The following is a 25,284-nucleotide window of genomic DNA, read 5'->3' as shown; positions in this document are numbered from 1 at the left end:
GGCACATCTACATGAAGTGTTTTCCCCAGGGTTGCTTCGCAGTAGCAGCAAGTCATCTATATGATGTAGCCGCCATTGCAAAGCCATCTGGGGGCAAACCCTGGAAACTCCGCTCCAAAAAAGTTATGCACTTACCCCAACTTTTTTGGCAGCAGAGCCCATGGGTCCCTGTAAAAGTAAAAACAAAACAAAAAATGGGGGGGAGGAGGAGAGGAACAGTCATGTGATGTAAGTCATGTGATGAACTTGGGATGGTTATGCTGCCCCTGATTACGCTGATAAGGAGGGGGAGGGGATATTCGATCCTCCATTTTGGGATCCAGTATTCTCATAAGTGTTTTCCCTTCTGGTCAAAGCACACAGACTCTATTGCTGGTGGATCACTGAAAGAAATCATGTAGTTTTTATAGTAATAAAGCAGAAACTAATTTTAGATTCTGTTTTCAGGAATAAAAGTAAATTAAAGCCAAATTGGGTAGCATTACCTAATAGAGGGGATGAGCCCTCAGAGAACAAAGTCCCAGCTTCTGGTGGCATAAAATCCTCCTCCTTCACTGTAGAGCCCTGCTGCAGAACAGCTAAATAAGATGTTCTCTGAATCTCACAAAAAGTAAAGGTAGTTTAATCTAGTCACCCATCCACCCTGCCAAACTTATCTTTTATAACATCTTGCCTGAAGAAGAGATCTGGGGATCTCAAAACCTTACACAATTTTGGGTGTTCTTTTCATTGGCCTAATAAAAGCATTGCAGCAACATGGATTTTAGAAATTGTCTTATGGTCAACAAGGCTACCTTTGCTTTTTTGTGCATAACCAAATGTACAACCTAAATCCTTGAGAGTTGCACCATCTTTGTAGTGTGTTTAAAAATAAAAAAGTCATCTCAATGTTCTTGTCAGTTCTTTATTATTTTTTATCCCTAAAGACTAGCACATTTACAGCATACATGAATTGGATGAATAAAGACTATATAAAACAGTAACCATATGTTTATGGTATATTAATACTGCCCCCAAACAAATAAATAATAAAATTTCAATGCACAAAGCTTGGCAAATACAACTGTGTTGGGACAAAACTGTGCTCTATTTTACCATAGCTCTACATACATAAATGAAACCCAAAGGCAACTGTGCTGTGGGTGCTTTCACAGAACATACACAGAACGTACTTGGCAGCAGTTTCTTTCGTACCCCTCTAGTATGTTTCATTTTTAAAAATGTACTTCATTGAACTTTGTGTAACAGTAAACTTTAAGAATGCCTTTTCTGTGCAAAAACAAAACATTACAAAAAATAATAATTTACCCACATGAAGTTTCCTACATGGATTTATGATTTCACAGTTTCCCATTTCTGATCAAGCCCTATTCAGCCTATCCTTCATGGAACCCTATGTGTATGTTTAGTTATCTATATAAAACATTAGCTGGCTAAGTTGGTCTACACATGGCAAGCAGCCAAAAGAATGAAATTGGGAGTATCACATCCCTTCCCCACATTTAATGCAGTATTATAACCTCGTGATCTGACACTCTAAAAGGGGAAGGGTGGGCAAAGCATGCACATAAGTTTGGAAATTATTTAGAGAAGTACTGCGTGCCTTCTGTTAGCAGAGCCTCCCTGAAGTGAATGCAAATTTATTTTAAAAAGAAGCCATTTTTAGTAGTGTAATTCAAGTAGGAATGTAAAATGAAGGCTCATTGTAATTCAGAGGGAGTAAAACTAAACATTTGATTCTAAACATTTATTGCCTCCATTCTAGCCTCTTTTCAGTGCTGCCACGGTCCCAATTCAGAGTTTTATTTATCTTCTGGTGCATATATATCTCTAAAGAGAGCATGCATGTGGGTTTCATATTCATTTCCATGGAAAATGCATCTCTGCATGCATCTCTTTGCATGTGCAATGTTTTCCTTTCCCATTAAAAGAATACAGAAACACTTGTAATAAGTGGAAGCCCCCATGCCTGCAAAACATGGCTGAAACAGGCCAAGAATGATATACCATGTCATGTCATGCTGGAAATAGTCTGTAAATTCAATCCTAAACGTTTATTGCTGGCAAAATGTCTTAGGATCCAGACCATTTAAACTAATGCAACCTTCTCTAATAACTTCATAGTTCTTCCCTCCAAAATAGCATTTTAAAACTGAAGTATAATAAGTTAATTGTTTAAGTAAATTTAAAAATAAGAGGGTGGTGAAAAGAGTATAAATAAAAACTAATACAAGTTTAACATTGATCAAAAGGTAGTTTGCCTGCTAAATCAGTAGGAGTTTTTCCAATAGTACAATTTTAACATAGTCAACACAATTGTACATTTGGTGCAGAGTTCTGAAGTTAAACATGTTACGGGGTCCTTAACTCTGAAACTGCAAGAACAGTTGAAATAGTAATAAAAACCCCTAATTCAGCAATATCTTAATCAGCATGTGTAAAAACACAGGAAATCTGCTAAACTGCTAAAGGCTAACGATAACGATGAAACAATTTTCTGTGGGCCTAGAATAAACACTGAAAACCGCCAAAAAAATTAAAAGTGCAAAGATAAGTAACAGGGAGAATTAAAATACATTTAGAAAATGTAACAGATTCTAACTTTGTCTAGAAAAAGTGAACCGCATTTCCCATTAGAAGGCCATGATACCAAGCACACTTATACTGTTTTGGATTACAGCTTTAGAATGAAAAGGAAAAATGTTGACTATCATATATGGGATTAAACAACTCTACAGAAAATTAAGTATGATACAATTCAAAAAGTAATGCTTAATTTACATTTTAGAATACATACTGTTTACAGGGACTCTTTTTAAAAAGAGCTGCTAATCACATATTAGTGGTTAACAGAGGAATGTACTGTTCTTCCATGAGCATGATTCACATCTTTTTAGTTAAACTGATACAATCTGCAAGTAGTACTTCATGTCATTCTCTCTAAAGTTTGTGTTTGATGCCTGGTATCTTCTCACAAATATCTCCCAATAGCAGACAATGACCCAGGTCAGATGTAAGGCTAAACAATGGTTTGCCGTTACAGCAAGCCTCAGGCCCATGCACTCCTATCCCCTCTTCTAAAGCAACTGTGCAGAGGAGATTGAAAGCATCTGCTTCCTGGTTTAAACTAACCAGAGATTCTTGTTATATCCACACTGGGAGCTTTCATTAATGTAAATTATGTGTTAAAACAAGCAGGAGCAGAAACCAGTTTGATCCTGATTTGTTCCAATAAATCATTGTTTAATCTAACCATTGTTTCTGGACATAATGATAAACTCTGGCTAGCTAAACAGGAAGTGGATACTTCCAATCTCCTGCTCAAGGCCAAGCCAGAGAAGGAGAGGAGGGAAGTGCGAAATGCCAAGGTTTGCTCACATAGTAGTACTAAACTAAGGATTAGCTGTATGTCTGACCTATGCCAATGTGGTAAAACCACCATGTGTAGACTTTTATCCCAAGTTGAAGATGTGAATTGGCTTTACCAGGACTGGGATGAATGGCATTCTAGATCTTAGAGGTCAAGTGTTCATTAAAAAATAAATCAAGGAAATGTGTTTCCTGCAATATACCATTCTGATAATGCAAAGATTGATGCAGTTTTAAAAGGGGGAGAATGGGTAACAAATCTGAAATAGTGGGATAGTCTGAAATTCAGTGTTAACATGCTCAATTGTGGATATTGATTTGGTGAAAATTAATAAAAAGTCATGGGAAACTTTGTGTATAAAACAATGTTGCAAATGTAAGAGTCCTTAGTTTATAGTTAATAATTGCCATTTTCAATGGAAGTAGTTGAAGGGAGAAGAATGGGAAGTTAAGGAACAACTGATTTCAATGGGCTAAAGAATATCTAAATTCTGTATAGGATCTACCTGTCAATCCAGCAAATATTTTATGTACTTGGAAGAAGCCTTGCGTGTATGTAACAGCTGTCCTGTGCAAATAAGCTTGCATAAGATCCTGTTACTCATGACAATAATGGATTTAGAGTTCTACCTTCTGCATTTAATGGTTTTCACTGAATGTCAGTGTGCAGTAAACTGTCAGAAAGAGGTTCAAATTGACTGGGATTGGAAACATATCAAGATGTAGATGTGCTGGTGACTTGGCTTCTGCAATCCTCACTGGCACACTTCAAAGAACAAATGAGAATGCACTTGCCTATCTGATCTGTAATGCCAATAAAAAAACATACCTTAATTGCTACCCCAGATCCTCTGCTTATACTCTCACGCATTACTATTTCTTGCTTAGGCCTTGCATGTATTATCTGTGAGCTCTAGCTGCTCAAAGCTATTGAAACATAAGATGTTTCCCAAATCAAATGAAACCATCATAGGTCTAATCCAGTTTCTGAACCAAGTAGAACTGGGTCCCGTGTCAGTTCCTGGCCTTTTATATCACAACTCTCGCCCACCTCTTCCCATTAAGATAGTGTTCTAATAAAGTTAAACATTTTAAGCTTATGGACTTATATTTACTGTGCTGCCTTATCTTAAAAACTGAGCTTAACTTTCTCCTGCATGATAATGCCTCTTGTACTTCTCAACCTGCCTCATGTCAAATGTATTTACTATTTACAACTCTGAGGTTTTAAAAAGTATTATGAAAGTCTTAATCTCAAATCAAATCAGTATAAAAAGATGAGTGAAGCAGCTGCCTAAACATCTTTCATAAAATCCTTGACAGTCCGGGAATTATATTTCTTATTTAGGCATATAGGTAAGAAATCAATGGTATAGTATACTCAGGCATCTTACATACACTGATGGCTAGTTACGTGAGCAGTCATTACATTATTTTCATGTTACAAGGGGTCAGCAAATAACCTTTTTCCTATGGAATCCAATTTAATAAAATTACATGCTCAGAATTACCTAGTGAAACATAGAAAAATTGTTGCTGACATTGTTGTCAAAGTTCAAATACTAAAGCTGAGTGTATCCACATGTTTTAATGAAACAACTAATTACAAGACACAGTAATCTTATGATTCAACTTTTCCATAAGTTCCTTCGGGAGGCCTGTAATACTTGGGGAAAGCCTTCAGCTGCAGAGAATTAAATGCATACTTGCGACATCCAACATTCTTCATTGTATTTTCTCTTCGACAACCCTCACTAGGGAAAAAAGACAAGCACAAAAAAATGACAGCAGTAAAAACAAAAACAAACAAAAGCAAAAACAAACAAACAAAAAACCCAAAATATTTTAACTATAATGAAGTGCTTGAATAATTTGCCATTGCAAATATTAAAAGCAGTGAATCACTAAATGATGATGGCACATGAAATAGAAACATGCCGTGTCTAGTTGCTAGTCTTGAAAATCTAAAAAGCAGCAATATATCTAGTTGCGATGCACAGTAATATCTGCAATGTTCTCAAGTATTTCATGGCATATATACCGTGAAGTTTTAGCTCATTCCATTGCACAAAGAGACACTTGCTATTAACGCTGAAAGAAAATACTATACTCTAAATAAACGCTTTTCAATAACAATTATTCCCTTCATATCAGTTTAGCAATGGCTGTACTGAAGGTTAGAAGAATAACTGGATAACCTGACATGCATAAATAGCACACTTGGTGGGAAAATCAACTAGTACTAACACAATCACAGTTCCTTCATATTTATACTATTTGATTGTTTGAAAAACACTTTTTTCATGTACAGCCATCAACCATATATAATGCACTTTCAACATTTAGGTTTGCAACCTTTCTTTGTATTTATCTATTATAGGTGTAATGCTGCTAATCTCCTAAACTAGGAAATCAAGAGTGGACTGTGGGCTTGTGCAGTGTCTTCGCCACCCCTCTCCAGTGCAAATTCCCACTCCCTTCCCTTCCTGGCTTTAGCTATGATGCACCAGTGCTAACTATAACTAATGGTAACCAGCCAGGTTCTCTCCTCACCAATGCTTACAAACCAGCTTCAACCCCTACTTACAATGGATATCTGTTTTAGCATTGTTACAAATTGTAAGCCATATTTAAAGCCAGGAAGGGGAGGAAGAACTTGCATGAGAAATTGGGAGGCCAGTATGTTCCATTAACCATAGTTAAGAGACTGGCAGTATAATGTCTATTCCAGGCCACTGTGGCAAAGCCCACTTTTTTGTGTGAAAGGCAGTGCTACAGTCAGGGCCTTTGCCATCTGGTTCTGAACTCTATTGCACTTTTATACAATAACCCTGAAATCTATTGTAAAGGCCATTAGATTTTATAAAACCAAAGAGCGTTCAACGGCAGCTGTACATGGAAGCACATCATTTTGGTTCATATAAATTAACTTAAACCATCAAAATATATTTTCCTTTGGCTCCTTTGAACACAGAAGATTAAAAAAAAAGTTTCATGATAGGCTATAAGTGTAAGGTTATACACAAACATATGGCTGAGACAATTTATTCATGTTTTAACAACTAGGGACAGCAACATTTAACATGCTCCTGGTTAAATTATAGCAGCTTTGATTCCAAGGTGCACTGGGATTTCAATTTATAAAAAAATATTCCAGTATCAGCATAAGGCAAGATCCAGCCAAACAAGCTTTTTAAAAGTTCTGTTGATTTCAGTGGCAGTATTAAGCAGATTGTTAACTCCCTCATATTGAAATCAACAGGACTTAAATGTGTTTTACCTTTTATGGATCATGCTCATATTGTTATAGAAGTGGAACTAACTGACTTCATTAACTAAGTTGGTATTCTATAATATTTTTTATACTGTAATTTCAAGGCTACGTGATTTTATTGTCCTTTTAAGACACTCCACTGGAACCTTGAAAGAATTTATTGTATCTGTAGTGACTTCCATTTATACTATTCAGTGTCCCTTCTATCCATTTTAAAGCACAGAAATTTTCTAAGAAAAAGTGTTACATTTGTGAAAACAATTTGTATACATTTTCTGATCTAGCAGTGTTACATGAGAAAGTTATGAGTGTATTTTCTGATTTAGTGCGCTCAACATATATTTATACAGGGTGGGCACCAAAACTCATTTAGTGGAAACCTGGTTTCTTCTGGATTCCAATGTGTACACAAGGCTCTGCAGATACAGGAGCCACCCTGTTCTCTCCTTCAGTATCGCAGAAGAGGAGGGAAGGGAAGCTGAACGTTGCAGAATTTACTAACCCATTTGCCTTACGTTAATCATTTTGTGGCACATTGATAATCAGTGGATTTAATGATAACTTCCAATGCACAGGCAAAGGTTCCTGTCAGACAGGAAAAGGAAATGAGACACTGTATAGCATGCACTATGTAGAAATAAATTTGATTGCTGTCATGCAATATGCTCGGATTTGGAGCAAAAATCTTGCACTATATTGTAATAAATTTGTCAAGAGGACCTGTTACTATTACCTGAATAGTGTGGCTGCTGCTCACACACTATTCTAGTAATGTCTGTCAAAAACAGGCTCATGAGTCTCACACAACTCCCCACAGCAATGTCCTTGCCCCCTAGGGAAAAGGCGACGTTGGCGTGTGAAGTAACCATATGATGGCTTCCTACAAATATTCTGGGCCAGCAGAGCATTGAGTTACAGGGAAAGCAGATCCCATGCCACTCTAGTAACATACAAATCACTCCATAAAAAGCAATAGTCGAGCCTCCACTTCTTTATGCCAGGTGTCAAAATGAATGTGATCCAACACACTAGCGTTAAGTGCAATATAGAACAACAGAGCATGCCATTTAAAATTCTTTTTTAAGCCTTATAACTATTATTAATATTTAATGATTTTATCTACAAAATCATAAATTTAGTATTACAGCTATAAAAGCCATCTCAATGCTGCCATATGCATATTTGAGCAAATGCATATAATAACCATAGAAAGTAACTGATAATTCTCTGTTGCCCATTGACGTTTTAGGTAATTTTCTGGAAACAGTCACTGGTGGTATATGTTAGCATCTTTCAAATATTTTAGCAGTGAGTTGAAAGAGCTAATTAGTGCATCTTTTATGGTAATATTTAATGTCAGTATTAACATATGATAATACACATACTGTAAAAATATTTTTTTACGAATATTTAAAGGAAATTACAGCTACTCTTTCTACATACTGTTCCCTTTTTGATGTAATAAAAAGTAGATATATAAATATCCTGAAATTATATTGCATGCAGTTTACTGCCGTTCAAGTTTATTTTTTTTAAAAGCTGGTATAATAATGTTGCAACAGATTTAACTAGGAGAAAGGAAACAAGTACATGAGCAAGGACTGATCGCTATAATATAAAGGTTATGTTTGGAAATCATACTAGAAAGGTGCTTAAGTATATTTGTTTAGATCAACATATTATAAACCCCCACTTTTTTCTTCTCATATTATGTAAATATGAAAGGCAAGATTGACACACTTTTAAGAATATACAAAAAGATACAAATTCTTTTTAGACAGAGTTCCTTTCTCTGGAATACATGAAACATGTGAAACAAAACTGTATGTATCTATAGAGAGAGAAAGAAAGAGACTCAGGATTTGGATGCCTGAAAAATATTTGGTAAGAGAAACTAATCTTCAGGTCGGCTAAAGTGCCGAGATAACAGGCTGCTGTCAGACTGTTACAAGCACTGGAAGCGTAACAACAGTTTAAGCGTTCAATAACAATTCCTTTTCATAAAATAATTTGATGTGTATTTACAAGTTTAGTACAAGAGAAACATAAAATTGTAAGGCATAATAATAATTCTTGGCAGACAATGCTATGAGACATTCTTTTGACAAATAGGTACCAGGTGGCAATAAATATTCTGGCACTTCATTGGATTTTTGCTTTATTTGCTTATTAACTCGTCTTCACTTGCAACGTAATCTGGCCACCAGATATGCAATGCTCAGAAACAGCCACACAACCAGTAAATTGGGGCTTAGAGCTAGTAAAGGAATAGAGTAGAGAAGACTGGGATCTAGCCTGAAATCCCGGATGGGCACCAGGCCACACAAGTTCTTCTGGGTGACTACCTCCCGTGTTCCAATACTGTGAAAAGGAAGAAGTTTGGGGAGAAAGGAAAATAAGAGGAAGAAAGGGACACAGACATGCAATGGATGTACCAAACGATAAGAACGAACCAACGAGGCAAAATAAAACAATCAAATTAAGAAGAGGGGGAGGGGGAGAGAAAGAAACTTTGAAGAAGCCACAACAGAAAGTAGAACGTGTTAGATAAAAGAATAGGGAGGTGTGCCAATTTAAAAAAATAATAATAAAAGGCGCAATTACAGAATAAAGGAGAGAGAAAGAGAATAAAAAGAGAAAATAAGAAAGAATACTGTAGTCTACTGAAAATAAATACATGTAGGTTGAACAAGAATGGTTTTCCATGTTCATTTTCTCATTTGGCCAAGCAATGTTCCATGCTGCTCTGCCATGCTTCCACATGCTGCAAAGAAATGGAGCTCTGAAAAGCAAAACTGAACATGAATAACCATTGTAGCATTTGACCATTTCAAGAATTCTTCAATGCAAGTGAACTGAATTAGTTTAATAATCTAGCTATCAAATACAGGAGCGTAAAAAGTGCCTTAGCCTCAATGCAGGTTATTTCTAAAAATTATTTCCCAATAGACATAAAAAAAGAGGAAAGAAACATAATGATCAAGGTAAATTGGCCTCTTTCCCAGCCAAAAATACCACCTGCTAAGAACAGGGTGTGAGTTTAAAAGGTGTTTTGTCTGTTTTTTTATCTACCATTTATTGTGGACCACGATTCTGACCTTATTTGCTGTCCCATTTAATTTTTTTAAGGAATTTTAAAGTTTTTGAGCTCGCAAATACCTACAGATCAGAAACAAATCTCACCACAGGTAGCTTTTGCATGTATAATCACCAACATAGTTTAGGCTGAAGAGATGCAGCCTGAACTATGCATAAAAACTATTGCACGTGCAAAAAATTAGCACTAGGTCAAGGTGTCTGTATAGAAATATAAGCCTTTCAGGAAAAATTAACTATTTGTAGCAGTCCTTGGTAGCATTCCAACATTCATTTCAAGTGGCATGGATGAATTTTACTTGAACTTTGTCCAAGCCACCAACTAGCAGCTATTTAACAATTTAGTAAGGTGTTAATGAAACAATCCCAGGAGAGAGAAGTAACTTTTGGATATTGCATCTCTTCAAATCCAAACTAACATGGGAGGCAGGCAAGTGTGTCCTCCTATCTCCATTTTATTTAATGTTTATGTTAATGTGGTGTCTGATGATGATGCAATCCTTCCACACGTCTTCCGCTCCTTCTGTTATTTTCCCTGCTTCAAAATACCACTCAGAAAATTCGATTCTTCTAGTTGTAATGGAAATTGGCACTATTTTCTGCCGTGTGCAGGAGAGGCTGCGCCATAAAAACGCCCACTGAATGGGCCACGTGGTCGTTGCTTGCTTCCTCTTTCTTCCCGTGTGAGGAAAGAGGAAGCTGCTTGTCCCATTGTGGGACAGAAGCAGGAGGCAAACTGACAGTAGGAAAATCTGATTTCCCCCTGTCTGATGATCCTCTAAGTCCAGAATTGGGCTAAAAATACTAGCTGAACTCAACTGGACTTTAAAGTGATTGTTTGACTGGATTGTGTCCACTTTTATTCAAAATGTAGCTAGTATTATCAGAAGGACAACAATGAAATATTACAATGGGAATACATTTGAGCAGATTTGATCTCTCACATATTTGGTGTGACATGGTTTTAATCAGGAAGCTTATTTAATAATACTTCAGCTGCACTTCAGGACAATTCCACATTATGGGATTCTGTGGCTAATATACTAGTTTCTGTGTAGGATTCAGAAAATAACATTTGCTGAAGTAATAAGGTGACACCAGAAAACATTTTTTACAAATAGAACATTGAAGATTTAGAAAGGGTCAAATAGCAAAAACATACAGAAAGGATAAGAGAATTGAACACTTTTGAGAATTTGGTGAGAAGACACACAGTACAGTACATTCAGCAAGAGTGAATGTTGAAAACAGGACTCCACAGCAGTGTTAAACTACACCGATAAAGACTAAAACTGGATTTCTTATCCTTTCTTTTTTGGTATGTAAAATTGTAGCTTTCCAGCAGTGCTTGAAACAATATATTGAACAACAGTAAACAGATTCCCTTTTTTATATATAAAAATAGAAAAGAATTTTGAAAACATGTCTGCTGCTTCAGAAAACAGGTTAAACTGATATGACCACAGTACACCGACAGGTTGTGATGGATTTTGATTGCTGTATCATGAAACATTCATAAAGACACTTTGCTGAAAGAGCAAACTGTATTGCTTTGAGGAGTAAGCATAGCAAACCAATGCAACCTGCAGATGTGTATCCTTTATAGACCAGGTAATTATGCAGAAAAATGACAGCCAGGGCAATGTCACAATTGCATAGTTTTCACACTGGTAGAGCAGCAAGAGCTGCATGCCACCAATACTTTTCGTTATATCTCAGTTATTATCCAATGAACTAATACAAAGCTAACAAACTATTTTCCTCTTTTGAAGAGCTTAGAAAAAAGTACACAAATATGGCAACTATGACAAAAAAGACTAAGTGAGCTCTAAAGTGTGTCAGGCAGCTGTAGTCCATGTGGTTAATCTTTCTTGATAGTTATATTTGTTATATAATTATCCCCTTCAAAGATGGAGAGAACCACCATCTGCAGTTTACATGGCTCCAGGATTGGGGCGGGGGAGTGGCTAGTGAGCAGACGATTTTTTACCTTCTCATGCACTCCAAGGCTTGGGTGAAGACCTGTGGAGCCATTCCATGTTCATGTTGCAATATTAGACACTGTTCCAGTGTCACCGACATGGCAGTCCTATCCTTGGCACTTTTACAACTTGTAAATCGGACACCATTTAGTCTGCGGCAAATCTACCAAAAAAAGAGAGTTATCTATCAATTCCACCGCAATGCCAAGAAAAAGAATATGACCACTCCAGAGTTATTAAGAGAACGTCTACACAGTCTCTAGACATGGGATGACAGTAGAGCTTGAAAAACAGGAAATTAAATTGAGTCAGCTTTGAATCAATTTACACGAGGAATGAGGAGCCTGTTTCCAGCTAGTTAGGTACACCAATCAGGTGGACCTCTTCCAGTCAGGTTTTCTAGGTCAATAGATAAGGAAGAAACAAGTGGCATTTACCAATATGTCAGTGTTTGGAATGAATCTTTGGGAAAGGCTGTCCACCACTGCTTAGTTTGCCTTGGATTTTCTCACTTATCTCATTGCCAAAGCACACTCCTGAAGGAGCAGTATGTCATCTAAGATATAGGGGACTCTGTCTTGCCTACAGTCATGGGAATTCATGGCTGTATACTCTAGGAAGGAAAGAGATGGCAAGGAAGGCTCTCTCCAAGGGAGAGTGGAGCAACCCATCCAAATAAACAATAAGTAATTCCCTCTCCCTCTGACAAATTGAAAGTGCAGAAAAAGGCAACTAAAATGATCAAAGGGCTGGAGCATCTCCCCTTTGAGGGAAGGTTACAACAGCTGGCATTGTTTAGCTTGGAAAAAAGGAGGCTAAGGGGAGACATGATAGAGCTGTACAAAATGATGCATGGTGTGGAGAATGTGGATAGGGACATATTTTTCCCTCTCCCATAATACTAGAACCCAGGATCATATAACAGACACAGCGCCAATTCGCAGCCCCCACAGGGCAAAGACGATGGTTAGACAACCCTCAAGAAATGTGATATGGTAATGTGGATGGTAATGTGCGCAAGCAGGCACTGTTTGTTGATTTGCTGTTTACCGTTTTCACATGGGGCAAGTGGCAGTGTGCTCTGTATCCATTAAAATGTTGCTAGAATGAGCTAACAATAATAAATACCTCAGCAGCTTGCCAAAGAATATCAACATTCTTGTTTTTCCTTGCATGTACATTCTGTCCAAGGAACCGCAACAGTTCAGGCAGGCACGTTTGACTACGGGATCGAGGTAGACCTAAGAAACAAAGAAAGAAAATACAGAGAAAGTGTAAGGGCATGACCTGTTCCTAATGGTCAGTATCTGCACAAGCATGTGTCATCCCATTCATGAAGTGCGGGAAAAGCAGGATATTTGCAAAAAAATTCAGTATGAACTTTACATTCAATCATGTTTTCGTCAATGCCTTAAAACGTTTGTAGGACTACTAGTTGATCACATGACGTTTCATACTTCGAATCTATTTAATAAGAACCTGGGAAACTACCATGTCACTGTTATATAAATCACAAGTATGGATGCTGGAGAAATCCACTGCAGAGTCAAATGAGACCAGATTCCAAAAAAGTTAACCTTCAGACTCTACAGCAAACCTTACTTCTGTGTCCACAAGTGTTCCTGCAAGGTGGCTCTACAGCTTTCAAAAAGATGTGATAGGCTAACGGTGGCCGCCATTAGTGATGGCCACCAATTTGGATGGCTTTAAACGGGGGTTGGATAAATTCATGGAGGCGAAGGCTATCAATGGCTACTAGCCCTGATGGTTGTGTGCTATCTCCAGTATTCGAGGCAGTAAGCCTGTGTGCACCAGTTGCTGGGGAACATGGGTGAGAGGGTGCTGTTGCACCATGTCCTGCTTGTTCATCCCTGGCTGTTGGTTGGTTGGCCACTGTGTGAACAGAGTGCTAGACTAGATGGACCCTTGGTCGGATCCAGCATGGCTCTTCTTATGTTCTCAAAGCTGGAGGACCACTCTGCAAACTCTGGTGGACTTGGCAGGGCTCCGTGGAAATCTGTGGGGCTTCAAGTGGCCAGATTTCCCTACAGCGGGCCCCTCCGCAGACCGAACATCATGGCATTCGCCCATCCTTAACCAAAAGTTTAAAAAGTAGTTTTTAATTAGGTCTGCACAGTTTAATAATAAAAACCCCACTCTGAATTGATTAAAAAGGTGTCCTTAATTTTTTTTAAAAAATTAAAATATAAAATTTTAATGCAAGTACTTTAAAAACTGTGCTTGTCAAGAACATCTTCTAAGATGAAACCTGCATATTATGAAGAATACTTCCTGGTTGTACAATATTGTTTTGAAAATATGCAATAGAATATAATGATATGTACACAAGACCAGGTTTTTAAAAAAGAACAAACAAATTTAAAATACAAAATCTATAAAATGAAGCCATACTCCTATTTAACAGTTTCAAGAATTAGTTAAATAATTGAATAACTGCATTATTTATTTATTTATTATTACATTTTTATACCGCCCAATAGCCGAAGCTCTCTGGGCGGTTCACAAAAATTAAAACCATAATAAAACAACCAACAGGTTAAAAGCACAAATACAAAATACAGTATAAAAAGCACAACCAGGATAAAACCACGCAGCAAAATTGATATAAGATTAAATACAGAGTTAAAACAGTAAAATTTAAATTTAAGTTAAAATTAAGTGTTAAAATACTGAGTGAATAAAAAGGTTATTATTTCAATTATTATTATTGAATTATTATTTCAATAATTCAGCCCAATTATTTACTTGAATTTGATTATATCTATTCCAATATTGAAAGACTTCCCAAGAGCAACTTATCTCTCCTACATATCTCCCTTTACCTTCTCTAATGGACATGGCTTGTACATTTTAAAGACATCAACATGGACCAATACTTTATCTCAATGTTGGTGTTTTGCAAGTCCCACCAGCATTGCACAAGATTTTTCCTCCCATTAATAAACAAAACATTATCTCTTATTGGAACCAATGTCCTTCAGATATCCTAACATCATAATGAATGTCATGGTACTAACATTCCAACCATTAATTTATTCATATTTATTTGTTTATGAATCACCTTAAAAGAATTTCTAAGCACTGTACAAAAATACTTTATGCTGGGATTTATTTAATTATTTTTTGCAGTAGGCACAGGCTAGCCCCTGTCCAATCTGTAGTGGGAAAGAGTTCCAGAGAGTGGGCACTAGGATACTAAATGCCCTATTCCAAGCCATCATGGAACAGAACTCTGAAATCTTGGGCACTACCAGCAGAGTATTGACTTGGAGGGTAAGAGGTCAGGCAATCTCTTAAGAATCCTGATCCTGATTTGTTGAGGGCTTCCGTTACTAGCCTAGCTGCAGCATTCTACTCCAACTGTAGTTTCCAGACTAAACTCAAGGGCAGACACACATAAAGGGCATTGCAGTAATCCAATTTTGAGTTCAACAATGCATTGACCACAAGCATTGGACAGAATGGCTGTAGCTGTGTTACCTGCTGGAGTGGTAAAAGGCACTCCTAGCTATCAAAGACACCTGTTCCTCCAATGATAGTGCTGGATCAATGAGCCCCACAGACTATGCACCTGCTCCTTCAGGGGAAATATAACCCATCCAGAGCAGGCAACTGACACTGGAACCACTCACCCACTGAGCCTTCATCTTGCCAGGATTCAGACTCAATTTTTCTGGGCCTCATCCAACCCACCAGTGCATCCAGCCCACCAGTCCAAGGTTTGCACAGCCTCTGATTCACATGTTATAGAGAAATAGTGCTGGGTGTCTTCAGGATACTGATGGCTGGTTTCCCCATCTCTCAGCAGCAGCACCCACCCTCCAGTGCAACCTCCCATACTATTTCTGAGAATTGTGGAGGTTTTAGGAGAGCATAGGAGACTACAGGGGGATGGAGCAATCAAAACAATCACCTCCTTCCCTGATCAGACAGCTGGATTCCTCTGCTGGATCAACAGCCTTCTATGGACTGAACGAGCCCTTCCATTTGTTGGAGTCACAGACTGGATCCAAGCCTTTATATTTGGATTAGTCCTTATTGTTATTGCCAGATTTAAGACAAAGATGTCAAAAATATAGAAGATAAAGGGTTCCTGTCTACTGCCTCAGCCTCTACCCAAGAATATATTTTATACCTTAAGCTGAAATCCTATCTACAATGACATGTTTGTGCAGCCACATGAGCAGGTTTAGGATCATTATTTACTATTTATTTATTCTTAACTTTTATATACCATCTTTTTCGCTAAAAAGCCATCAATGTGGGGCACAACAATTCAAAACTATTTAAAGTAACAAAACACCAAAAAACCAATAAAACAGTAAAACACAATTTAAAAGGCTATTTTAAAAAAAGATGAGTCTTCACACCCTTTCTAAAACCAAGAGAGTGGAGCCCAATTGTAATTTTGTGGGAAGCACATTGCTCAGTTTGGGAGTGACACAGGAGAAAGTCCTTCCACGTGTGCCCAACAAGTGGGCCTTTGCAGGCAAAGCTGCCCTCAAGACCTTGTTACAGTTCTTAATAAGTGGACAAGTTTATAACAAGACAGGAGGTTCTCTTAAACAGGTCATAAGCCCTTTAGTGCTATAAGTTAAAAATCAACACCCTGAATTGAGCACAGAAAGCAATTCGCAACTAGCGAATGTCCTTCAAGACAGGTGATAGACAGTCCCGCTGCTATGCGCTGGTTAGCAGCCTAGCTGCCTCATTTTGTACCTACTGAAACTTCTAGGCACTTTTCCAGGGTAGCCCCAGCTAGAGTGCATTGCAATGCTTGCATAGATAGTTCAAATATTTGATTTCACCAAGTCCTGCTGAACGCATTTGGGAAAAACTAGCTGTTCATCTTTCCCTATCTGGAAAAAAATCATTGTATACAATCAGTGGTTTGAGTTAAACATTGTCTAATTTAAATTCAGGCATATTGGATACAAGTATTTGCTCTTCACACTTACAGTCTTCGGGCAAAACTTCTTTGAACTGCTCAAAGTAGGAATTCAATCTTACTAAGCTTTCCATGTTAATCATTTCTTGTAATGAGGTGTCTCCAAACCTTTAAAGATCAAAAGGGCCACATTAGCAAAGAAATATTCCACATACATACATACACCTTCCAAACAAAGCTACCTCTTCAAAGTCTTAACATTTTCTATTCATGCTATCACATTTTATTGATTACAGCAATCTCGTTGAACATAGGACAAGCAACCTGGCTGTTTGAAATTATGTTTTTAATTGTGATACTGTGTTTTATGGTTATTCATATTATACTCTCTGCTAACCTCCTATGGGGACTTTGCCCTAAATGCACAAATAAATAAATAAATAATAAGATACATTTAAAATGTTCACTCAAATCCATGAGCATAAAAAGTGTGATGATAGGACCAAATAATGGCCTGAGGGCACAGCAGATCAGGTTCAAAACTTATTTACTGGTCCTTATAGCATAAGTAGAGACAAACACAGACTCTTACATGGCGTCTTGTGGACCAACAGAGTAAATCCAGATGCGATGCATGGGCACAGTAGCCTGACCCTGATTTAAGTTGGTTAAGGCACTTTAAAAATGGCAAGCATTGAACACTGCTGTAATTTCAGCAAAGGAACCCATCAAGACAGGGCTGCAACTGTAATCCCAAATAACAGACTTTATATATTACACAGCAGTTGGGTTTTGTGAAGGTGAACAGCAACCTGAGGAACTGAGATAAGGTAAACATATAATCAATGCTTCAAACAGGAAGTTGATGTAACTCAATCTGGTTTGATTTTTCTAACTTCAATTAAGCATGAAGCATTTTAAAAATAATATATTTATGAAATGATGGTACATATACCGATGGACCCACTGTATGTTTTACTTGGTTATGTTAAAGATTTAAATTTAAGCTGTGATTTGGAGCTTACTGTTAATCTTTTAACAGCTAGTAAAATACTGATAGCTTCTTTCTGGAAGAAGATCAAGATCCCAATTAATGCAGATTGATTTCAGAAGGTCTAGGACAAGATTCATATAATAAAATTAACTTATTTAAAAAGATATAAAGAACAAGTCTCTGTTAAGTTTATTCAGAATTGGTCACTTTTTGTGATGTATTGGAATTCTAAATTCATGGATGGTTGGAGTCCTTATGTTATGCTTACAATGTTGTAAGCGTCCCTTCTTTTCTTTACCTTTTTCTTGCTGAGATTTAGGAAAATAAGTTTTTTTTAAAAAAAAAATAGTGTACATATATACTTCTCTGCTAAGGTTTGTTGTTCATTGATCCCCACGTTGAAGAGAACAGGCTGAACTCTCAGCAACATGCCACTCTGGATCTCGCGGGGCAACGCATCAAACAAGGTGCTTGGCAGGGGAATTCGCACATTAAACCCATCACTAATGGTAGAACAAGAAAAAGAAAAAAGGTTAAACATAGATCAGACTACCCACTTTTTAAAGGAGCCTTTCTTTTAAGGCAGAGAAATGTGTGACTGCACAGCAGGTTATCAATTCAATTAAAATCAAGGCTGCTAGTACCTTCTTTTAAGCAACTTCTTCATAAAGTCCAGAAAGAAGTGGAAATGTAGATTAGGAGCAGACACATAGACCTGGTTCACACATGAGATCAGGAATCCTGGCTTAATAAACCATGATGTGCATGAGAAGCATGCTAGTGCATGCAGTCTGTTCACTCCTGCTTTGCTCCTCCCTTTGTATAAGTGTTTAAGCAAACCAGGGAGTAGTAATTTTGTGTTACATTTAAAACCAGGATTATGGTTAAGTGTACCCAACCAAGGCAAGTTTTGTAAGTGAACTTTAAAATCTGATTTTAAGCTGACTTCCGATCCTGGCTTGTTTGAGCACTCACACCTATAATCTTGGGTTTGGACACAAAAAGAAGCCATCCTTTCCTTGTTCATCTGCTCAGGGTAAAGCAAGAGAGAACAGGCTGTGTGCACATTAAGCCAGGCTCAACATGACAAGCAAACTGGCCCTATCTCTCCCCATGTATCTTCAAATAGTCTCTCTTCCTCACACTGTCAAAATGTTTTTGTAAAAGTAAAGATGATTTTCCCATTCTTTCAGCACTGAAGAATGGACATAGCTTAGGAAAAATAAATGAATTTTTACTGTGCCCCATAGGAAATTAAAGGTTAGTTAAATCTAGTGCAATGAACCATTAGCTTATGTATTAACGAATCCTATATAGCATTCATTTCTTTTCTCCTTAACTCTGTTTCCTTAACTCTGTACATTTTAGTTCAGCGACTGAATTTATTATTGGTGATTCTTTGAATATGTAGGCAAGGATTGCAGGGAGGGGTGCTCAAATTGGTTCAACTGTTCTCTGTTATACATTCAGTGAGAGCTGTCTTCAGTCAGTCTTGTTTCTAGAATACCTGGATTTAGCTGAAAGAAGTAAACCTTCAACTTATTATGTGGCAATTATAATTCCTGCACCCTCAAGAGGGCTGGCCTTAGTATGCCAGAATTTTGGCAAGTTTTGAGTTTGAATGACATCTCAAAGGTAAAGTCTGGATCTGTGACAAAAATGGTGCAGAAACAATTTTATGTAGAAAGAATTTGTATTGGGATAAAGATAGAAATACGATAGGAAAATATAAAGTTAAATGGATGTTCTGCCAATATTTTATTTGATTCCCCCCCCCCCGAACTTTGGGGCAGGCGGTGGGATAGGTGGAGGTGCAGAATCACAGTTTCCTGCTCTTGAATAGTGCATGCTCATTTTAAGGTCAGAATAGAGTCCCTGCACTTTTGGCCTTCTCCGAGGCTGTTCAAACTACTTGCTAAACCACACTGTGGTTGAGTGGATTGTTTTGAACCATGGGTTCATGTGTTGTCTGAATGCAGCCAGGGTGGCTTGTTAACCACCCTGAACAACCAAAGAACAAACCATGGGTTAAGGTGGGTTCTTCAAGAAAATAAGCTACAACACAAGGTTAACAAGCTAACCTGCATTCAGACAACATGATAACCCATAGTTCAACAAACAACCCACGGTTCAAAACAACCCATACTCAACCAGTGAGTGTGGGTTAGTGTGTTTTGCCAACAGCCCATGTGATCAGGAACCCTAACAAAGCAGGGATCCTGACTGCACTTAGGGGACCATAATAATATTTAAGATTTGTGTAGCGCTTACAAGTATTCAAAGCACAACACATTATATTATTGTAATCTTTACAACACCACAGTCCTGTCACCAATCTTCTCCCATACTTTTAACACCTAAATTAGTCTTATTCCACTTCCAGGGAAAGGAAATGCTTTATTTTGCAATATTTTGAGCAAACAAAGAAGACTGGTGACAAGCAACATTTCCTCTCAAAACAGAAAATAAAAGTGCATTCCAGTGCACCATTAGTCTCCCACCTTGCATACATGTGAAACAAATAGTTTGTTAAATACTATTTTTCTCCAAAAATCACTTCTGAGATGTTAATACATATTCAGAAAAATAACAGAATCTGGATTTTGGGTTGTTTTCTAGCCTCCTTTAAACTGATCTAGGTAAAATTCAATGTTGACTAAAATCAGGTTCAAAAACATTTCTGTACAAGACAGCTAGACTTTTGGCCAGAGTTTTGCTTTTATACGTGTCATTCAAGTGTCCAATCTTAATCAGAACTTGTTTTCACGACTTCTATTCCCTTGTTCCCCTCACCACCACCACCACCCATTATTATTTTTTACCGATTTCCTGTAATGACGGGCAGCATGTCAGCAGACGCATTCGACGTGGCCTGGGTTACTTTAAACGTTACATTCCTCAAGTCCATTATACCAACACTCATATCCTCTAGCATTGCCAGCTCTTCACCTAAACAAAGAAAGCATCATAAGAAGTATTTTTTACATACAAAAAGTGCTGCTAACTGACTATAGCCCTATTTACATGTTAGTTGTGGGTTGGGCAGTGCTGCAGTGAAGCAGGAGATGGGTGATGCTTCTGGTGCTGCCTCTGAGGTGACATGTTAAACTTGCCCTTCCACATCCACATGAGTGGGATTGTCTGCAGAGGAACCCCTACAGCTTAGAGGTTCTGTTATAGACAATCGTGCTCAGCATGTGGATGTCGGAAGATGGGGCCAGCACAAGAACACAATGGCCGGAGCGGGACCAGAATCAGAGGCTTGCTCCTGCTTCTCCATGGGACTACCTTACATGCAAGTAACACAGAAATAGGTCTTAGGAGTCAGACACACTACATAGGAACACAGGAAGCTGCCTTATACTGAGTCAGAGCATTGGTTCATCTGGCCCAATACTGTTGACATTTTCATTGGTTCTCCAGATAAGGCAGGAGATTTTCCTGCCTTACCTGGAGATGCCAGGGATTAAACCTGGGACCTTCTGCATGCAAAGCTAATACTCTACCACTGAGCCACGGCTGCTCCAACATAGTATAAAGAAGAAAATGTGTGCTCTTCTCATACATGCCCCCCTTGCCCATTTTACACAACTCTATGGGCCCATCCAGAAGACACCTTAAACCATGGCTTTAACCATGGTGGTTAATCCAGAAAGCCAGGCCGTGTTCAGAAGACACCTTAAACTATGGCTTTAACCATGGTGAATAAGGCTTTCTGGGTTAACCACCATGGCTAAAGCCATGGTTTAAGATGTCTTCTAAATGGGGCCACTGAAAAGTTAATCTAGCTACACTCCAAAGTGTTCTCCACTTCAGTTGTGCTGCAAAACCTATATGCTTAGTTCAAGGGCCTAGCATCTGCCACATGTATTTTACAAAGGGCAGAAAATATAAATGTATTTTCATGTTCTTATCCTAAGAGAAAAGTAATTTTTACCAATATTTTGATATTTCATCAAACTCAAGTTTCGCTGCTGTGTAGTTTTCAGTAAAAATGAAATGTTGGCACAAACGCAAAAAAAGTTGGGAAATTCAGAATTTAAAATACTGCGAATCAAAAAGAATGCATTTGAAATTTGATGCTGAGACAAACGCAATCTCAATGTTCTGAACCTATTCCATCTTTAATTGGAAGTAACAATTATTTCCAGTGAACCTGCTTCTAAATCAATGCGTTAAGCTATCAGGCCATTAGTTTTGTGGATACATTTTAAGGCAATAATGTCCAGTATGAAACTTGTTGAACTCACTGGTTTGCATCCAGATATGTGTCTATGGAAGATAGAAATCTGGACCCACTCCCTGCCAGTCCCCAGAACCCCTGATTAGGGTGGTTTGTGATGCTGGGGAGGGGGTTGAATGGGAAGGAGTTCATGGAAAGTTGGGCAGACACCTTGTGTGAATGGGACAGAAGCTCTGTCTCCCCCTGATTTTCTGCAAACTCCACTCTGTGACACAGCCCACCTCACTCAGCAGGATTGCCTTACCCTTGGGGGAGCATTTTTAGTGGACTCTAGGGACTAGCAGAGAGATATGAAGGTGGGGAAATCAGCTTCCACCTACCTCTTGCAGAGGGAGATATCTGGATAAAACTCAGTACTATTACACATTGTTTCTATGAACAACAGCCTTGATTAGTTGGGAATATTGGCGGGGGGGGGGGGGCGGAGAATCAAACTGGGTGGTTTTTTTTGTTTTAGGTTTTGCACCAAATTCAAATTAAGATAACTTGCTCAAGAGTTTCCCCCACAATTTGTTTCAACTGTGTTATTTCCAAAGCGTTTGGAATCTTGTTCATTCTTCCACCTTAACTCCTCATCTGCTCTTACAGGTGTGTGTTTGGCTACCCCCTAAGTAAAGCTTTGTCACTATTTGAAAAGAGAACATAATCCAGAAAACTATTTTCATTGCATCCAAAAAGTATGTGTATCTAGCAGGATTTTATTTATTTTTACTTTTAAAAAACTGGAACAATAGGCAGCCATTTTGAAACTTATCCAAGTCCCTGATTATGTGGCACAGTGGGAGGCTGCTCTCTTGGTGCTTGAGAATACCCTCAGAGCCAATAGCACAGTTTCTGGATTTGGACAAAATTCATCAAAGTACAAACACATTCTTCTACTTTTCGTTGCATAGCATCTTATGTATGGATTTAAAATATAACATAGCTTCATGGTTCTGTTCTAACACACACCCTCCTTTTGCTGCTGAATAGCAAGACTTGTGTAAATCTTCTACATACACCTTGTCAAAGCACTTCTTTGGATGAAACTCAGTAAGTCATAAGTGAAAGGATGTGCTTGCCCCATGCAAAGTCGTGTTGCTGGGTTGTTGTTGGTTTTTTTTACCGTAAGTGCTCAAAAGGCTTTCAAACTGTGCCAGCAGGCCAATCGTGTAGAGCTGCCTCAGGAATCCATTATCATGCAGGCAGTTCCTCAACTTGATAATGAAGCCACAGATAAGGGCTGTGAGCTGCACAAGAGAATATAGAAATAAAGTAATTACAGAGTCCCCTTGCCCATACTTTCAAAAATCTTCATGCCACCACACCAATCTGCTTCTGGACAGGTAGCCCCAAGCACTAATCATCATTGCTTTTCCACTGTTCGCTACAAGCAGAACTGCAACTGATTTTCCACACTAGCAGGGATATTGCACTGTTTCTGTAGTTCATCACATTATGCCCCTTCCATGCCACTGAGTGTGGCAGAGCTACAGTGGGTGGGGAGGTGGAAGGTCCAATCCACCTAAGCAGCCATTTGAAGCTGAGCACATATTGCTATAACATTTGCAGTGGCCACCATTTTATAACTCTATGGTGTGTGTTTTTAAATAGAGCTTTTAATTAGCACTGAAATGTTTATCCAGATAAGATTTTTTAAAAAATAGTGAAACACTACTTAGATGAAATAGTGTTATATGGATATTACACTAAAATGCAACAATGATCATTCTTAACATGATAGGGGGAGAAACTTTTCCATTTTACCAATGTGATTAACAGTGGTGACCAGAAAGTTTATAGTGCTGTAACACTCTCTGATGTCAGTGATATTTCACTGTTTATTTATTTTTAAACAACACCTAGGAATTTTACCACTCTTTAAAAGACCAATTAAAAAGAAACAAAGGGGGTGATAAAAAAGGTGCCCACCACAAAAGTTACAGTGAAGGTGTGCTGAGTTGTGACTCAGGGTTTGCCTGCCTGATACATCACTGCCTACTTCCAACCTCACCCTTTTAAAAAGATGTAAGAGTAGCACTGTGGGCATCTATGTCTGTGGAGCTTGTGCTACTCTTCCATTCATCTCGGGGTGGGGGTGGGGATCCTGGACTTTCTGCAGTCTGAGTAAAGAAAGAACTGGGAACAGACAAGATGATCATTATTGGATGACGGCGTTGTGAGGACACCCCATAAAAAATGAGTGGACAGAGTAGGGCAGTTCCACACTAAATGTGGGAGCAGCCTCAGTAGCTCAATCCTTAATTGTAAGAGTAGCTGCATATTTAACTTCAGTAGTTTCATAATGCACCTGAAATGCGAAGCTGGACCAGAAAAAGACCTTTGAGAAAGGAAGCCCAACTGTTCTTGTGAAAAAAGATAGAAATTTTACACATCCAATAGTTCATCAAAACAGAAGCTCTGTTTAACAAGCAAACATTTCCACAATCACTTGCTCAAAGGCCCATAGGATGCTGAATAAAAACACTAGAGGGAGCTTTGTGCCTTCAGGTATGGCACCAAGTGCAAGTTATGTGATGATACTATATCGCACTAGGGACGCTGTTTGCTAGTTCCAGCATTTTCACAAAGCTATCTAAAGGCAGCAATGCAGGGATTCAAGGGTCCAGTATCTCAGTCACCTCTGACAATAGGGGACCCATTATTGGTAGGTTAATGTGGGATTAAGTGGACTTTGAGATATGCTGGTCCAAATCCTAAACGGCTTTCAAACTGTGACCAAGGACCCAGGAAGGGTTGCAGCTGGCACACCAGCCAAAGCTGGTGAAATAGAGTATGTGGCAGGCGTTTAGCAATGGTGCAATCTATCTCACTGCTTTCAAAGTTACATCTTTCATAATACACATATCCCGAGCCTAACGAAATCCATTCCCCTTTCTTGCTTACAGTTTGGCAAAAGACAACATCCCTCCGGTATTGAAGGCTCAAGCAAAGAGCTATTGTAGGGGCACTATCTTGCATCAAGAGAAAGACCATTGCTTTCTTTGCCTTGTCACTCATCATGGCCACACAGTCTGTGAGCGTTGTCAGCAATGGGTAAAGGGCCTCACTCCATTCACCTATAGTTTTGAGAAGGAAAAAGAAGACATTTTTTTTTTAAAAGGCAGCTTTTAAGAAGAATTCTAATACAGATGTAAGAATGCATATCTCTCAACCGTAGTTAAGTGGTTGGAAGTGGACCTAGGGGCTGTTCACCCCTTTCCCCTCCCTTTTCAGCATTAACCACAGTGTAGGAATCGTTCAACAATATAGCTAAAGGAGCTACATCCACATTGGGCCAAAGTAGAAAGCTATAAATATCCTAAGAGTGCAATCCAAGCTGGCTGGGGAATGCTGGGAGTTGTAGGACTTTTTTGCCTGAACACACAAAGGACTGTGCACTGTTACATATAAACGTTTATTTCTCCTGTGTGGCCT

At 38.4% G+C, this 25,284-nt stretch overlaps 1 protein-coding gene across 3 annotated transcripts in view; it reads right to left on the bottom strand.

Annotated features, from left to right (window-relative positions):
• Positions 1 to 3,485: 3,485 nt before the first annotated feature.
• Positions 3,486 to 25,284, bottom strand: part of INPP4A (inositol polyphosphate-4-phosphatase type I A) — a 112,746-nt gene continuing 90,947 nt past the window's right edge. For all 3 annotated transcript variants that reach the window (XM_063126294.1, XM_063126293.1, XM_063126295.1), the window contains 8 exons: positions 24,754 to 24,926; positions 22,973 to 23,096; positions 20,447 to 20,573; positions 17,987 to 18,127; positions 16,701 to 16,798; positions 12,850 to 12,962; positions 11,730 to 11,884; positions 3,486 to 5,123 (listed from right to left, as the gene is read on the bottom strand). In XM_063126294.1, the coding sequence (XP_062982364.1) occupies positions 4,991 to 5,123; positions 11,730 to 11,884; positions 12,850 to 12,962; positions 16,701 to 16,798; positions 17,987 to 18,127; positions 20,447 to 20,573; positions 22,973 to 23,096; positions 24,754 to 24,926 (1,064 nt within the window). In that variant the 3' untranslated portion in view covers positions 3,486 to 4,990. The remainder of the gene's footprint in view (positions 5,124 to 11,729; positions 11,885 to 12,849; positions 12,963 to 16,700; positions 16,799 to 17,986; positions 18,128 to 20,446; positions 20,574 to 22,972; positions 23,097 to 24,753; positions 24,927 to 25,284) is intronic.

This window comes from Elgaria multicarinata, chromosome 5, assembly GCF_023053635.1.
Source record: "Elgaria multicarinata webbii isolate HBS135686 ecotype San Diego chromosome 5, rElgMul1.1.pri, whole genome shotgun sequence".
NCBI classification, from domain to species: Eukaryota; Metazoa; Chordata; class Lepidosauria; order Squamata; family Anguidae; genus Elgaria; species Elgaria multicarinata.
Note: the sequence above shows the minus strand (reverse complement) of the source record. Positions and strands in the feature narration are given on the sequence as shown.